The sequence below is a fragment of the Microcaecilia unicolor genome, chromosome 3, assembly GCF_901765095.1.
Source record: "Microcaecilia unicolor chromosome 3, aMicUni1.1, whole genome shotgun sequence".
NCBI classification, from domain to species: domain Eukaryota; kingdom Metazoa; phylum Chordata; class Amphibia; order Gymnophiona; family Siphonopidae; genus Microcaecilia; species Microcaecilia unicolor.
The window spans coordinates 284,665,490-284,681,497 of NC_044033.1; the positions used below are offsets into that span (position 1 = coordinate 284,665,490).

The 16,008-nt window shown below is 44.6% G+C and overlaps 1 protein-coding gene across 1 annotated transcript in view; it reads left to right on the top strand.

Moving 5' to 3' along the window:
- SIPA1L2 (signal induced proliferation associated 1 like 2) overlaps nucleotides 1–16,008 on the top strand; it is a 922,756-nt gene that overhangs the window by 397,591 nt on the left and 509,157 nt on the right. The window contains exon 8 of the mRNA XM_030198133.1: nucleotides 13,964–14,238. Coding sequence (XP_030053993.1) covers nucleotides 13,964–14,238 — 275 coding nt within the window. The remainder of the gene's footprint in view (nucleotides 1–13,963; nucleotides 14,239–16,008) is intronic.

The window sequence follows — 16,008 nt, forward strand, 5'->3', positions numbered from 1 at the left end:
ATGGTTGACCATGGAATTTTATTACACATCCTTGAATACTTCGGAATTGGAGGCAATGTCCTCAATTGGTTCAAGGGTTTTTTAACAACAAGATCATACCAAGTGACATTAAACTCGACTATTTCAGCCGCATGGGTACCTGAATGCGGAGTACCACAAGGATCCCCCCTCTCGCCGACCTTATTCAACTTAATGATGATACCCCTGGCCAAACTACTAGCAAATCAAAACCTTAATCCATACATTTACGCAGATGACGTAACGATCTACATCCCTTTCAAACAAGACCTAAAAGAAATTTCCAACGACATTAACCAAAGTCTTAACATCATGCATTCCTGGGCGAACGCATTTCGACTAAAACTCAATGCAGATAAAACCCAATGCCTAATACTCACCTCACAACACAACAAGAAAGAATTCACCGCCATTAACACACCAACTCTAAACCTCCCTATTTCAGAAACCCTAAAAATTCTTGGAGTCACCATTGATCGACACCTCACACTAGAGAACCACGCGAAAAACATAACCAAGAAGATGTTCCACTCTATGTGGAAATTAAAAAGAATAAGACCTTTCTTCCCAAGGAGTGTTTTCCGTAACCTAGTACAATCAATGATGCTCAGTCATTTAGACTATTGCAACGCACTATATGCCGGCTGCAAAGAACAAATAATAAAAAAAACTCCAGACAGCCCAGAATACAGCAGCTAGACTCATATTCGGCAAACTAAAATTCGAAAGTGCCAAGCCCCTACGAGAAAAACTACACTGGCTTGCACTCAACGCATAACGTTCAAAATATGCTCACTAGTCCACAAAATTATCCACGGAGACGCACCAGCATACATGTCAGACCTAATAGACCTGCCACCTAGGAACGCCAAATTATCATCTCACACATTCCTTGATCTGCTCTTCCCCAGCTGCAAAGGAATGAAATACAAAACAATGCATGCGTCAAACTTTACCTTCCTGAGCACACAGTTCTGGAATGCACTACCAAGCAGTTTGAAATCGACATTCGAAAGAACGAACTTCCGCATCCTACTGAAGACACATCTCTTCAATAAAGTGTACCACAAAGATCAACAAATGAGAAAAGGCACAACTTGCATTTACACTTCAGAACTTGATTCTTAATATCTGCTTATACACTATGAAATTGTTTATTCTGTATGTTATACCTTAAGTACATAAGTAATGCCATACTGGGAAAAGACCAAGGGTCCTTCGAGCCCAGCATCCTGTCCACGACAGCGGCCAATCCAGGCCAAGGGCACCTGGCAAGCTTCCCAAACGTACAAACATTTTATACATGTTATTCCTGGAATTGTGGATTTTTCCAAGTCCGTTTAGTAGCGGTTTATGGACTTGTCCTTTAGGAATCCGTCCAACCCCTTTTTAAACTCTGCTAAGCTAACCGCCTTCACCACTTTCTCCGGCAACGAATTCCAGAGTTTAATTACACGTTGGGTGAAGAAAAATTTTCTCCGATTTGTTTTAAATTTACTATACTGTAGTTTCATCGCATGCCCCCTAGTCCTAGTATTTTTGGAAAGCGTGAACAGACGCTTCACATCCACCTGTTCCACTCCACTCATTATTTTATATACCTCTATCATGTCTCCCCTCAGCCGTCTCTTCTCCAAGCTGTATAGCCCTAGCCTCCTTAGTCTTTCTTCATAGGGAAGTCGTCCCATCCCTGCTGTCATTTTAGTCGCCCTTCGCTGCACCTTTTCCAATTCTACTATATCTTTCTTGAGATGCGGCGACCAGAATTGAACACAATACTCAAGGTGCGGTCGCACCATGGAGCGATACAACGGCATTATAACATCCTCACACCTGTTTTCCATACCTTTCCTAATAATACCCAACATTCTATTCGCTTTCTTAGCCGCAGCAGCACACTGAGCAGAAGGTTTCAGTGTGTTATCGACGACGACACCCAGATCCCTTTCTTGGTCCGTAACTCCTAACGTGGAACCTTGCATGACGTAGCTATAATTCGGGTTCTTTTTTCCCACATGCATCACCTTGCACTTGCTCACATTAAACATCATCTGCCATTTAGCCGCCCAGTCTCCCAGTCTCGTAAGGTCCTCTTATAATTTTTCACAATCCTGTCGCGATTTAACGACTTTGAATAACTTTGGTCATCAAAATGACCAAAATCCTGTAATATCAAATGTTTGCTTATTAACTTTCTTCCACTAATCATGATGTATTGTAAGCCACTTTGAGCCTGCAAAGAGGTGGGATAAGGTGGGATACAAATGCAATAAATAAATAAATATACAAAGGACAAAAAGCAGTGGAGAAAGGGGGCAGCCCTGGCGTGTACCCCTCTGTATCGGAAACATCGGTGAACGTTCTCCATTCACCAAAATTTGTGCCTTGGGTTGATGATATAGTGTTTTGATAGCATCCAGAAACCACCCCTCAATACCCACTCCCCTGAATATCATGTACATATATTCCCACCTTACTTTGTCAAACGCTTTCTCTGCGTCCAGGCTAACTGCCAGTAGATGCTGGCCTTGCTTTTTACATAGCCATCAAAATTGTCCTCACATTTCTTACTGATTGCCTATCTCTCACAAATCCAGCCTGTTCATCCCCTATCAAGGTGGGAAGTTGCATTGCCAATCGGTTGGCTAACAGCTTGGCCAATATTTTTATATCCACATTGAGTGATATCAGTCAGTAGGAATCTGCTACATCTTTCGGTTTTCCTGGCTTTGGCAGTATTGTGATTAAGGCTGTATTCAAATGAAGAGGCAGTTCTTTTGATTCTACCACTGATTGAAAGGAAACTAAAAGGGGTTGCAACAATGATATTTGTAAAATTTTATAAAAGGCTCTTGAGAACCCATCAGCCCCAGGGGCCCTCAGTGGTACATTCAGCATTTCCTCTCCAGATGGTGATAGCTTTGGGAAGTTCAGCTTGTCTAAAAATTCTTGTACTGAGGGTATGCTTGCAGTACCCTCCTCCCGATATAGGGATTCCAAATGATTTTGGAAAATCGATTGTGTGCGATCACTTCTATTGGTCAGTCCCCCCTTCCGATCCTTCAGTACTGATACTGTTCTATTTCCTCCCCAATTTTTAATCAGCCTAGCTAGTAAACGGCCAGGCTTGTTACCAAAATGATCAAGTTTGTAACGATGATAAATCATGCTTTGACTAGTTTGTTCATGGATATAACTATTTAAGGCCACCTGTATAGATACCAGATTATCTTTGTTGACCATGCTGTGGTCTCTTGCACAAATCTGTTGTGCTTTTTTCAATTACCGTTCAAGCCTTACAATTTCTGCTGCTACTTGTTTCTTCCTATGACTTGTATATGCTTTTATTTTACCTCTCAGCACTGCCTTAGCAGCCTCCCAGAACAACTGGCTCTTCTATGTGCCCTGAGTTATGTACACAATAGCCATCCCTTGGATAAATTGTTGAAAGTCCTTAGAGTGGTGCAGATAAGAAGGGAACCGCAAACCTGGTGACAATTTATAGTGGGTTGGTGCAGCCAGTACTATCCATGTCATTGAATGGTCAGAGATTACCTCTACCCCCATGTCTGCCTCTGTAATGTCAGGAAAAATGCTGTGAGATACTAATGTGTAATCCAGTCCGGACAAAGTATCATGTGCTCTGGATCTATGCGTGAATGCACGTTCTGAGGGGTGTAAAAGTCTCCATGCATCTACCAGCCTCAGTGCCTGAGTAAAGGATGACCAGTGGCGTACCAAGGGCGGGGTGGAGGGGGTGGTCCGCCCCGGGTGTCAGTGGGTTGGGGTGTGTGCTCCGCTGGCGCTGCAGTCAGCCCTCATTTCCTGCCACCTGCCTTTAAAGAAAAAGGTGTGAAGCGGCGTGGCAGGCATCGCCTCGCGTCTGCTCTGCTTGTAAACGAAGTAAATCTCCATTCTCCTCATCATCATCGGGCCTTCACTCACTGAGTCCCGCCCTCCTCTGAGGTAACTTCCTATTTCCGCGAGGGCGAGACCCAGTGAGTGAAGGCCCAACGATGATGAGGAGAATGGAGATTTACTTCATTTACAAGCAGGGCAGGCCTGCCACGCTGCTTCACACCTTTTTCTTTAAAGGCAGGGTGGTGGCAGGAGACGAGGGCTGTCTCTCTGGACGAAGCTGGTGGTCGGGTCGGGGGCTCAGATGGGAGAGGGGGGTTTCAGATGGGAGAAGGGGGGGTGGGGAGGGGGCTTCTCAGATGGGAGTGGAGCTGAAACTGGGGGCTGAAAAGGGGGGCAGGTGGGAGATGTGGGCTGGGGCTAGAACTAGGGGCAGGTGGGATAAGGGGGGCTGGAACTGGGGGCTGTAAAAAGGGGCAGAGAGAGAGAGAGGGGACATACCTTGGATGGATGGGGGGGGAAGGGATGGCAAATGGTGGATTGAAGGGGCGGAGAGAAAGGGCAGACAGTGGATGGAAGGGATAGAGATGCAGACAGTGAATGGAAGGGGGAGAGAGAGAGGGCAGATAGTGGATGGAATGGGCAGAGATAGAGGGCAGATGTGCATGGAAGGGGCAGGGAGAGAGGGCAGACATTGGATGGAGGGGACAGCAGAGAGGGCAGACACTGGATGGCAGAGAAAGAACGAAGACAGATGCTGGATGGAAGGAAGACAGTGAAAAGAAGATGAGGAAAGCAGAAACCAGAGACAACAAACTGTAAATAAAATATATATTTTTATTTTATTGCTTTAGGATAAAGTAGTATAGTAGCTATGTTAATACATGTTTATAATAGAAGATGTAAATAAGGTAATCTTTTTATTGGACTAATTTTAATAAATTTTGACTAACTTTCGGAGAGCAAAACCCTCTTCCTCAGGTCAGGATAGGACACTGTAATAGCACTATACTGAGGAAGAAGGTTTTGGCCTCTGAAAGCTAAATGTATTAGTTCAATAAAATGGTATTATTTTATTTTCTATATTTGTTTTAGTTCTATTTCTTAATTTGTAAAGTGGTGATTGGTATTTGTTAGTTTTTTCAAATTTACATCTGCTGTCTTTATATTTTGCACAGTACTAGGGGACATTTTCTGTTTCTGTGGCGTTGCATTGTATGCAGAGTCTGGCATCTTGGGGGTTCAGTTTAATTTTTGTCTAAATAGAAAGTTTATGATTACTTATTCTATAGTGGATTAGGGTGTATCGGTGTTTGTGAAAAAGACATGGCTTTCAGTTGACATTGACTGTGCAGGATTGACGATCTGTACTATTCTGTCTGGTTTCATTTTACAATAGGTGAATTGATGTTCTAGGGCTCACTGTAGTGTTTAAGATGCTTTCCTTTTCCTTGTGTGACTCATAGAAATGACTGCTTATGGTATGGTAGAATTGCTCTATAGGTCCTGAGTGTTTTGTATTCTCGGTATGCCTAGTACTGGATTTTGGAGGGGGTGTTAAAAAATGACCGGCCCCGGGTGGCAACTACCCTAGGTACGCCACTGAGGATGACAATACCCGCCCTCCCACTCTCAACTCAGTATTTTTGGCTGTGCTCTCTTGTTTCAGATCCATCACTAAATTCATGTCGCCTACTACCAGTATAGGTAACTCCTTGAAAGGTTCCAATTTCCCCAACAGTTCTGGATAGAAATTTTTTTCAAATGGTGTGAGCCCATAAATTCCTAACAGATACAGTGGTGGAAATAAGTATTTGATCCCTTGCTGATTTTGTAAGTTTGCCCACTGACAAAGACATGAGCAGCCCATAATTGAAGGGTAGGTTATTGGTAACAGTGAGAGATAGCACATCACAAATTAAATCCGGAAAATCACATTGTGGAAAGTATATGAATTTATTTGCATTCTGCAGAGGGAAATAAGTATTTGATCCCCCACCAACCAGTAAGAGATCTGGCCCCTACAGACCAGGTAGATGCTCCAAATCAACTCGTTACCTGCATGACAGACAGCTGTCGGCAATGGTCACCTGTATGAAAGACACCTGTCCACAGACTCAGTGAATCAGTCAGACTCTAACCTCTACAAAATGGCCAAGAGCAAGGAGCTGTCTAAGGATGTCAGGGACAAGATCATACACCTGCACAAGGCTGGAATGGGCTACAAAACCATCAGTAAGACGCTGGGCGAGAAGGAGACAACTGTTGGTGCCATAGTAAGAAAATGGAAGAAGTACAAAATGACTGTCAATCGACAAAGATCTGGGGCTCCACGCAAAATCTCACCTCGTGGGGTATCCTTGATCATGAGGAAGGTTAGAAATCAGCCTACAACTACAAGGGGGGAACTTGTCAATGATCTCAAGGCAGCTGGGACCACTGTCACCACGAAAACCATTGGTAACACATTACGACATAACGGATTGCAATCCTGCAGTGCCCGCAAGGTCCCCCTGCTCCGGAAGGCACATGTGACGGCCCGTCTGAAGTTTGCCAGTGAACACCTGGATGATGCTGAGAGTGATTGGGAGAAGGTGCTGTGGTCAGATGAGACAAAAATTGAGCTCTTTGGCATGAACTCAACTCGCCGTGTTTGGAGGAAGAGAAATGCTGCCTATGACCCAAAGAACACCGTCCCCACTGTCAAGCATGGAGGTGGAAATGTTATGTTTTGGGGGTGTTTCTCTGCTAAGGGCACAGGACTACTTCACCGCATCAATGGGAGAATGGATGGGGCCATGTACCGTACAATTCTGAGTGACAACCTCCTTCCCTCCGCCAGGGCCTTAAAAATGGGTCGTGGCTGGGTCTTCCAGCACGACAATGACCCAAAACATACAGCCAAGGCAACAAAGGAGTGGCTCAGGAAGAAGCACATTAGGGTCATGGAGTGGCCTAGCCAGTCACCAGACCTTAATCCCATTGAAAACTTATGGAGGGAGCTGAAGCTGCGAGTTGCCAAGCGACAGCCCAGAACTCTTAATGATTTAGAGATGATCTGCAAAGAGGAGTGGACCAAAATTCCTCCTGACATGTGTGCAAACCTCATCATCAACTACAGAAGACGTCTGACCGCTGTGCTTGCCAACAAGGGTTTTGCCACCAAGTATTAGGTCTTGTTTGCCAGAGGGATTAAATACTTATTTCCCTCTGCAGAATGCAAATAAATTCATATACTTTCCACAATGTGATTTTCCGGATTTAATTTGTGATGTGCTATCTCTCACTGTTACCAATAACCTACCCTTCAATTATGGGCTGCTCATGTCTTTGTCAGTGGGCAAACTTACAAAATCAGCAAGGGATCAAATACTTATTTCCACCACTGTATATATCTGTACCCATAACTTTAAAAGGATATACCACCCGATCGTGTCTGTAAACATTACTTTGGAAGTACATGCCAGTGATTTTCTGATTAACACCACAATGCCCCCCCTTTCGAGACCCAGAAGAAGAGCCATGTACGTCTCCCACACATTATCACGAATTTTTGGTGTTCAGCATCGGTGAGCCTGGTCTCCTGGAGACATACTAAATCACTCTTGCTCCTTTGGAGAGCTGTCAATATCTTTGATCTCTTAATCGGGGAGGTAATCACTCCTACATTCCATGAAGTAATCTTGCATGTTTACATTAATTAAGTCCCCACAGTAAAATATTGTTCAATCAATACCATTACACTTTCACATTCTTCAACGGCGCCCAGCCTCGCCCCCAAAGAATCCCTTCCTGCCAATACAGACCTTGAATATCCGCTCCTGTCCCCCATATGAGGAAAATAAAATCCTCATTCACCCAGTTCTCCTTCCTCATTATTTCTCCGTACTCTCCCATCCCTTCCCTTCCCAACCCCTCCCCATATAACCAACTGAGAACCAGCCACACTAACATGTGACCACTTCTCAGAGACCACAGCTCATGCCTCGGGTTCCCCCCAATCGTGAAAATACTCTTACTCCCCTCACCAAAAACGTATGTATAAGACACCTGATGAAGTTCTTAAGGCAGATATCAAACTTTTCTCTCCTTTCCAATTCTTTAAGTCTCGATTCTCAGTCTTCAAACTATGGCATTAGGGAGCACTAATGCTTAGAAGCTGTTCAACAAAACAGTCCTAACCTCCGAAACTCTCTTCTTATGTTTTTCTGCTCTCATGAGCTCCAGATTTTACTGTGCCATCATGATCCATCCAAACAATTCCAATTGTTCTAATGGGACCTCATTGCTTGGTAATACCCTTCAAGACAAAATGTCAGTTAACTTTAATTGTTATCTGCGCCCTGTATCCTCCAAGATCATCTCTCTTCTTCTGGGACCCCCTGCATGCTGGCCACAAATTCCTTCGTCGCCTCATACGATTGAAACGACTGCCAATGTCCATTCACATGAACCTTCAGAGTCGCAGGATACATCAACATGAAGCGACGTTGCTTCGCATGTAGTTCAGCACATAATGGTGTAAAACGACGACGCTTTTCTTGCAACACTGCCGAATAATCTTGAAAAATTTTAACCGATTCTCCCATGTAGTTCAAAGATTCAATTTTTAGATGAAAACCTCTTAAGTATTTCTTCTTTATGGATAAAGTTATGCTTTTTCACAAGTATAACTCTGGGTCGTCTGCCATTTTGTTGTCTTCCCATATGATGGGCCTGCTCCAAACACAATGCTCCCTGACTGTCCGATAATGCAAATTCATTGGGCATCCATTTTTCAAGTTTGGAAGTGAGAACTCTATCTCCCACTCTCTCCGGAATCCCCACAATACTCAGATTTTGGCGCCGGGACCTATTTTCAGGGCACGCTAGGGAGGTAAACTTCCTCGATGAAATAAAGGACAGCTTTATGGAGCAGCTGGTGCAGGAGCTGACGAGAGAAGGAAAAATTCTAGACTTGGTCATTTGTGGAGCGCATGATCTGGTACGGGAGGTAGCGGTCCGGGGGCCGCTTGACAACAGTGATCATAACATGATCGCCTTTGAAATTTGCTTTCAAAAAGGTAAGCATAGGAGGTCAAATATGTTAGCGTTTAACTTTAAAAAAAGGAAGCTATGATAAAATGAGAAGAGCGGTAAAAAAAAAACGTGGAGGAGTGACTGAGAGGGTAAGAAACCTACAACAGTCATGGATGCTGTTCAAAAACACCGTCCTGGAGGCCCAGGCCAAACATATTCCACGTATCAGAAAAGGAGGACGGAAAACCAAACAACAGCCGGCGTGGTTTAAAAGTGAGGTAAAGGAGGCTACTGGAGCTAAAAAGGAATCCTTCAGAAAATGGAACCGAATAAGGAAATAAGAAATGGAATAAGGAATGTCAAATCAGATGCAAAGCGCTGATAAGAAAGGCAAAGAGGTATTTTGAAAGAAAGATAGCGATAGAGGCGAAAACTGATAGTAAAAATTTTTTTAGATACATTAAAAGCAGGAAACCGGCAAAAGAATCGGTTGGCCCGCTGGATGACCGGGGTGTAAAAGGGGCGATCAAGGAAGACAAAGAAATAGCAGGAAAACTTAATGAGTTTTTGGCTTCGGTCATCACCGAGGAAGATTTGGGTGGGATACCGGTGCTGGACAGGGTATTCGAAGCTGAAGTGTCGGTAAAACGTATTGAAATATCTGTAAATCTGGGAGACGTAATGGAGCAGTTCTGCAAACTGAAGAGTAGCAAATCTCCTGGACCGGATGGTATTCACCCTAGGGTATTGATAGAACTAAAAAATGAGCTGGCAGAGCTGCTGTTATTGATTTGTAATTTATCCTTAAAATTGAGCATGGTACCGGAAGATTGGTGGGTGTCCAATATAGCGCCGATATTTTAAAACGGTTCCAGAGGGGACCCGGGAAATTACAGACAGGTGAGTCTGATGTTGGTGCCGGGCAAAATGGTAGAGACTATAATCAAGAACAAAATTATAGAGCACATTCAAAAGCATGGACTAATGGGACAAAGTCAACATGGATTTAGTGAAGGGAAGTCTTGCCTCATCAATCTGCTGCATTTCTTTGAAGGGGTAAACAAACATGTGGACAAAGGTGAGCCAGTTGATATTGTGTATCTAGATTTTCAGAAGGCGTTTGATAAGGTCCCTCATGAAAGACTACGGAGGAAATTAGAGGCACATGGGATCGGAGGTAGTGTCTTACTGTGGATTTTTAAAAAATATAGGAAACAGAGAGTAGGATTAAAAGGTCAATATTCACAATGGAGAAGGGTAGTTAGTGGGGTCCCTCAGGGATCGGTGCTGGGACCTCTGCTTTTTAACATATTCATAAATGACCTAGAGATGGGGGTAACTAGTGAGGTAATCAAATTTGCCGATGACACAAAGTTATTCAAAGTAGTCAAATCGTGGGAAGATTGTGAAAAACTACAAGAGGACCTTACAAGACTGGGAGACTGGGCGTCTAAATGGCAGATGACGTTTAATGTGAACAACTGCAAAGTGATGCATGTGTGCATAGGCGCCGACTCCATGGGTGCTCGAGCACCCCTAATATTTCACCCGCCGGAAATTCGTTCCCTCCCTCCGAGTTCCAGGGTCATCGTCCCTCCCTCCGAGTTCCATGGTTGTCATCCCTCCCTTCCTCCCCCCCTCCCTCCGAATTTTAAAAGTCATCTTGACTTACCTCGTCGGGGTTACGGCGGCCAGCAGCAGCGGTAAAAAGCGTGCAGGCTCGGCCCTTAGTTCAGTTTTCCCTTCTCTCTCTCAGCTCTTGCGGAAACAGGAAATGAGGGCGGGACCACTGCTGCCGGCCACCGTAACCCCGACGAGGTAAGTCAAGATGACTTAAAATTCAGAGGGAGGGGGCCTGGAGCTCGAAGGAAGGGAGGGAGGGACGATGACCCTGGAACTCGGAGGGAGGGGGGGACACCCTGTGGAACTTGGGGGGGGGAGACACCCTGTGGAACTCGGAGGGAGAGAGAGGACCCTGGAACTGGGAGGGAGGGAGGGGGACCCTGGAACTCAGAGGGAGGGGGGACCCTGGAACTCGGAGGGAGGGGGAGGGAAAGGAGAGAGAGGGGAGGGAGGGGGGCCTGGAACTCGAAGGAAGGGAAAGAGAGGGGGCCTGGAACTCGAAGGGAGGTGGAGGGGGGATGAGGGAGGGGGGGACAGGGGAGGGGGATTGGGAAAGGGAGGGGGTGAGGGGGAGAGGGACGAGGAGTAGGGGGACAAGGGGGAGAGGGAGGGGGGACTGCACCACCTGTAAAAAAAAAAAAAAAATTCAGCACCCCCAATCATTTTGAAAAGTTGGCTCCTATGCATGTGGGAAAGAGGAACCCAAACTATAACTACTTCATGCAAGGTTCAGCGTTGGGAGTCACAGACCAAGAAAGGGATCTAGGTGTCGTCATTGATGATACGTTGAAAACTTCTGCTCAATGTGCTGCTGCGGCTAGGAAAGCAAATAAAATGTTGGGTATCATTAGGAAAGGGATTGAAAACAAAAATAAGGATATTATTCTGCCATTGTACTGCGCCATGGTGCAACTGCACCTCGAGTATTGTGTTCAAATCTGGTCGCCGCACCTCAAAAAAGACATAGTGGAATTAGAAAAGGTGCAGAGAAGGGCGACAAAGATGATACAGGGGATTGGACGACTTCCCTATCAGGATAGGCTGAAGAGGCTGGGACTCTTCAGCTTGGAGAAAAGGTGGCTGAGGGGAGATATGATAGAGGTCTATAAGATAATGAGTGGAATGGAACAGGTTGATGTGGAGCGTCTGTTTACGCTTTCCAAAAATACTAGGACAAGGGGGCATGCGATGAAGCTGCAGTGTGGTAAATTTGAAACGAATCGGAGGAATTTTTTCTTCACTCAACGCGTAGTTAAACTCTGGAATTCGCTGCTGGAAAATGTGGTTAAGGCGGTTAACTTAGCGGACTTCAAAAAAGGGTTGGACGGCTTCCTGGAGGAAAAAGCCATAGAATGTTATTGAATGGACGAGGGAATAATACAGTATTTCTAGGATGGGCGGGACAAATTTCTTGTTCTTTTGGCCGTTGTCGTGACAGGGTGCTGGTCTCGATGGACCCATGGTCTGTCCCAGCATGGCGATGCTTATGTACTTATGTACTTATGATTTCCTCAAATATACCTGGAAATCACAGTCCTGACACAGGGAACCCCTTACCCCCGGGTCCCAGGCAAAATTAAAGCTGCAACTGAAGAGCAGAATGGTCAGACATAATAGGTGGTAATATATCAATGGATGAAATAGAGGCAAACGCAGCTTCCAATACCAAAACGTAGTTCAATCTACTATAGGCATTATGAACCTTAGAATAAACAGTATAGTCAGAATCCAGGAGGTTCAATGTATGCCAGGTATCTAATAATTGTAATTGGGACATAAGAAAGTTGACTTCCTTGTTAGCAAAATGAGGGGTCGGCACTCTAGGTGGTATACAGACACATTGTGGCTGAGTGACTACATTAAATCCCCCCCAAGCACCCCAGTGTAACCGTCAAATTGGAGAAGAAATCATGGTCATATACATTCAGTGCATAAATATTTCCCAAAATTAATTTGTGACCTTTTATTTCACACACATTCTTATCTATAATTTATTTTTATTTATTTATTTGTAGCATTTGTATCCCACATTTTCCCACCGATTTGCAGGCTCAATGTGGCTTACATTTGCCGTAATGGTACTAAAACATGTAATCCCTTTTGAAATAAAATCAATACTTCACACTTTCTACCATGAAAAGAGGAAGCCAAAACCTCTCCTACCCACACCCTCCTCAAATTTTAATGTTCAGAATCTGAGAGATGTGTTTAAAATGCCACTTCTGTCTGATGCTTCTTAAAATAATTTTAGGATCTTAGTTCACTTGACTGGCGAATGAATTCCATCAACATTCAAAGAAATAAGCTGCAAAGCACTCATGTAACTAAAAGATCCACAGACAGCAGACAGAGAAAATAGTAAAACACTGGAAAGGATGAGATCCCCATCCCATGCTCCATCCCCCCAGACCTTCAAGACCAAACAGACATACTATTGCCTCAACAGTCTTCCACCAGACTCCAGGGGACCACAAAGACCAATCAAGGAGAATTGCACTTCCAACCCCCCCCCCCCCCCCCCCCCAAAAAAACCAACCCCCTAGGAAAACAAAAAAGAAGCACGCACATCCACACACAAACTCCACCCATATAATCTTACCACACACACATACTCCCCTCCCCAATCCCCAACACTATTCCAATCCAAAACCTCCTTCACCTTCAGCCAAGAAAGCCAGAGCCCCATCACAGAAACACCTCCCCCTACCCCCACCTCGGACTAATACAATGGCAATACAGATATCAAAATGCCAAAGACTCTAAAAAAGCTTTTTTTTGTCATTGAAGTAGGTGACAAATGGGCCACATAAGTCAAAAACCAAGAGTCATATAAACATCACCCAGGTGGTTGAAAATCCAAAATGATAGAGGCCAAGTGTACCACTGAATCCACTGCATCTTGGTGCCTAACCTTTGGCACCCTTTATTGAATTGCCCCCACAGTAGACATAATCAGGTTGTTTCATGAGAAGGCTAACTTGATATTTTTTGTGGCTAGCTTTGGAAGGCAAAAACCACTTTCAGGTCAGGAATCATGAGCAAAACATGACAGGATACTTGATTCATGAGAGGAATCGCATGCTGTTGGTGTGAGAGTAGAGCAGCTTCATCAGTCATATTACATTATCTCAGATCTTATAAGGATGATGCTAAGGATTATGTAAAATTCACCTGCTATCAGTTAGGCAAGGTAAATTTTGTAACTCATGACTGATGCTAAATCCAGATTCCTAGGTGTTTAGCAAAGTAAGAATGTTCTTGCTTTGAAAGCTGATAGAAATCTGACACTAGACACTGGTTTCTTCAGGAGAAATCGCATTGTCATTTGGAGAAAATCTCTGTACACATCAGTTGGTTATCCCAGTGCTATTGTAATGCAGAGCATGTACTTTAAAAAATAATTGTGTTTTGTGAGAGTGCCATTAACAATTTGGTATTCCTTCAGATAGTGACCAGAGGTTGTGAAACCACTGAAATGACCCTGCGGAGGAATGGGTTGGGCCAGCTTGGATTCCACGTGAATTTCGAAGGGATAGTGGCGGATGTGGAACCATTTGGTTTTGCCTGGAAGGCGGGCCTCAGGCAAGGAAGCCGTCTGGTTGAGATCTGTAAAGTGGCCGTCGTCACCTTGACTCATGAACAAATGATTGACGTCTTGCGTACATCTGTGACAGTAACGGTGGTGATCATTCAGCCACATGAGGATGGATCACCGAGAAGGTAAAGAGCAAATTTAGTTATGGACTGTGATGTGCTAGATTTTGGTTGTTCTTTTTGTACTCTTCTAGCAGGTGGTTTGCTTTTACTTTCTTGGAGAAGGCCCTTGGGGGATGGTTAGCTTGATAAGTGGGTAGCTACTACTACTACTACTATTTAGCATTTCTATAGCACTACAAAGCGTACGCAGCGCTGCACAAACATAGAAGAAAGATAGTCCCTGCTCAAAGAGCTTACAATCTAGTAGACAAAAAAATAAAGCAAACAAATCAATTAATGTGTTGAGGAAAGAGGAGAGGAGGGTAGGTGGAGGCGAGTGGATACAAGTGGTTACGAATCAAAAGCAATGTTAAAGAAGTGGGCTTTCAATCTAGATTTTTTTTTTTATAATTCTTATTTATTGCAATTCAAAACTTGAACAATAGTCAGACAGCTCATAGTACAATATATAACACATTAATTTAGTCACCTTAATTTCTAATATTTATCCCCACGAACCTCCTCCCCTCCCTCCCTCCCTACCCTTCCCCCCCCCCCTTTAACGTTAAACATTCAATGTTTTGCTTCTTGCTACAGGAGTGAGAGTGTCCCAAAATGGTGACCAGATATGACAGAATTGGTCGCCTCTCTTGGAGGCCAGGTCCCGTATCCCTTTCTTCTCCAATGCACATGCCTGGATCATTGCCGATCTCCAATGGGCAATACTCGGATGATCCACATCCAGCCACAATTGCATGATAACACGCTTTGCCATCAAAACTGCTCGTTTCAGAAAAGCTTTGAGTCCCACCGGAGCTGGCCGTTGTATCTCAAAAAGATCGAACAATTGACGTGGAGCTGCTTTCCACGTTGTATTCCAGGTCCGTGATACATGACTGCTGAACGCGAACCAAAAAGGTTGCACCAATGCACAAGTCCAAAACATGTGCCCCAAATGAGCACCAGTACCATTACATTTAGGGCAAGTATCTGACTCTCGAAGAGTAGCTCTGAACGCTCTGTGTGGGGACACATGTAGTCTGAGTAGGAATTTGTATTGCATCTCCCACCAGGCAGCGTTGTCTGTCAGTTTATAAATGGATTTAAGGCGCATCTCTATGTTTTCCGGCTGGAGGTTGAGCCGCAGCTCCCTATTCCATGCATGTGCCACCAGCCTCCAATCGATCGGCTTTAAAGACTCTCTCAAATTACGATGAAAGTAGGTTAAAGGCACTCGCAGCTGTGCCTCGAGTCCTAGCAGTTCAGTGACTTTATCCCAAGAGGCAACAGTTAACGAGGCTGAGGGCAGCGTATATGCAAACCAGTAATTCACACCCAATCCATACTCTTCCTTCAACTCCTCAAACGGTTTAATTACCCCTTGTTCTGTTACCACATGAAATAAATACTTAATTCCTGCTGCAGCCCATCTCCGAAAAGGAACCGAGGACCCTCCCGCCGGAAATGCCAAATTACCCCCAAGGGGCAACAAGGTGGAAACCTTTGTGTCTATCTGGTAAAACCTACCAATCCATTTCCATGTGGCCCTCAGCGGGGAGAGAATGTGTTGGTAAGGTCTCAACCCCGGTATTTCTCTAGAGGGCGCACGGAGCCAATAGGAAAAATGCATCTTCCCCAAAATCGCCACTTCTGCCTCCGTACATGAGAAAAACTTTTTAGATCGAAACCAGTCAGATAGGTGTCTCATGTTGCTCGCCAAGGCAAACATCTTAAGATCCAATAGTCCCAGCCCCCCCCCCCCCCCCCCCCCCCGCACGCGGCAGCAGTAGCTTC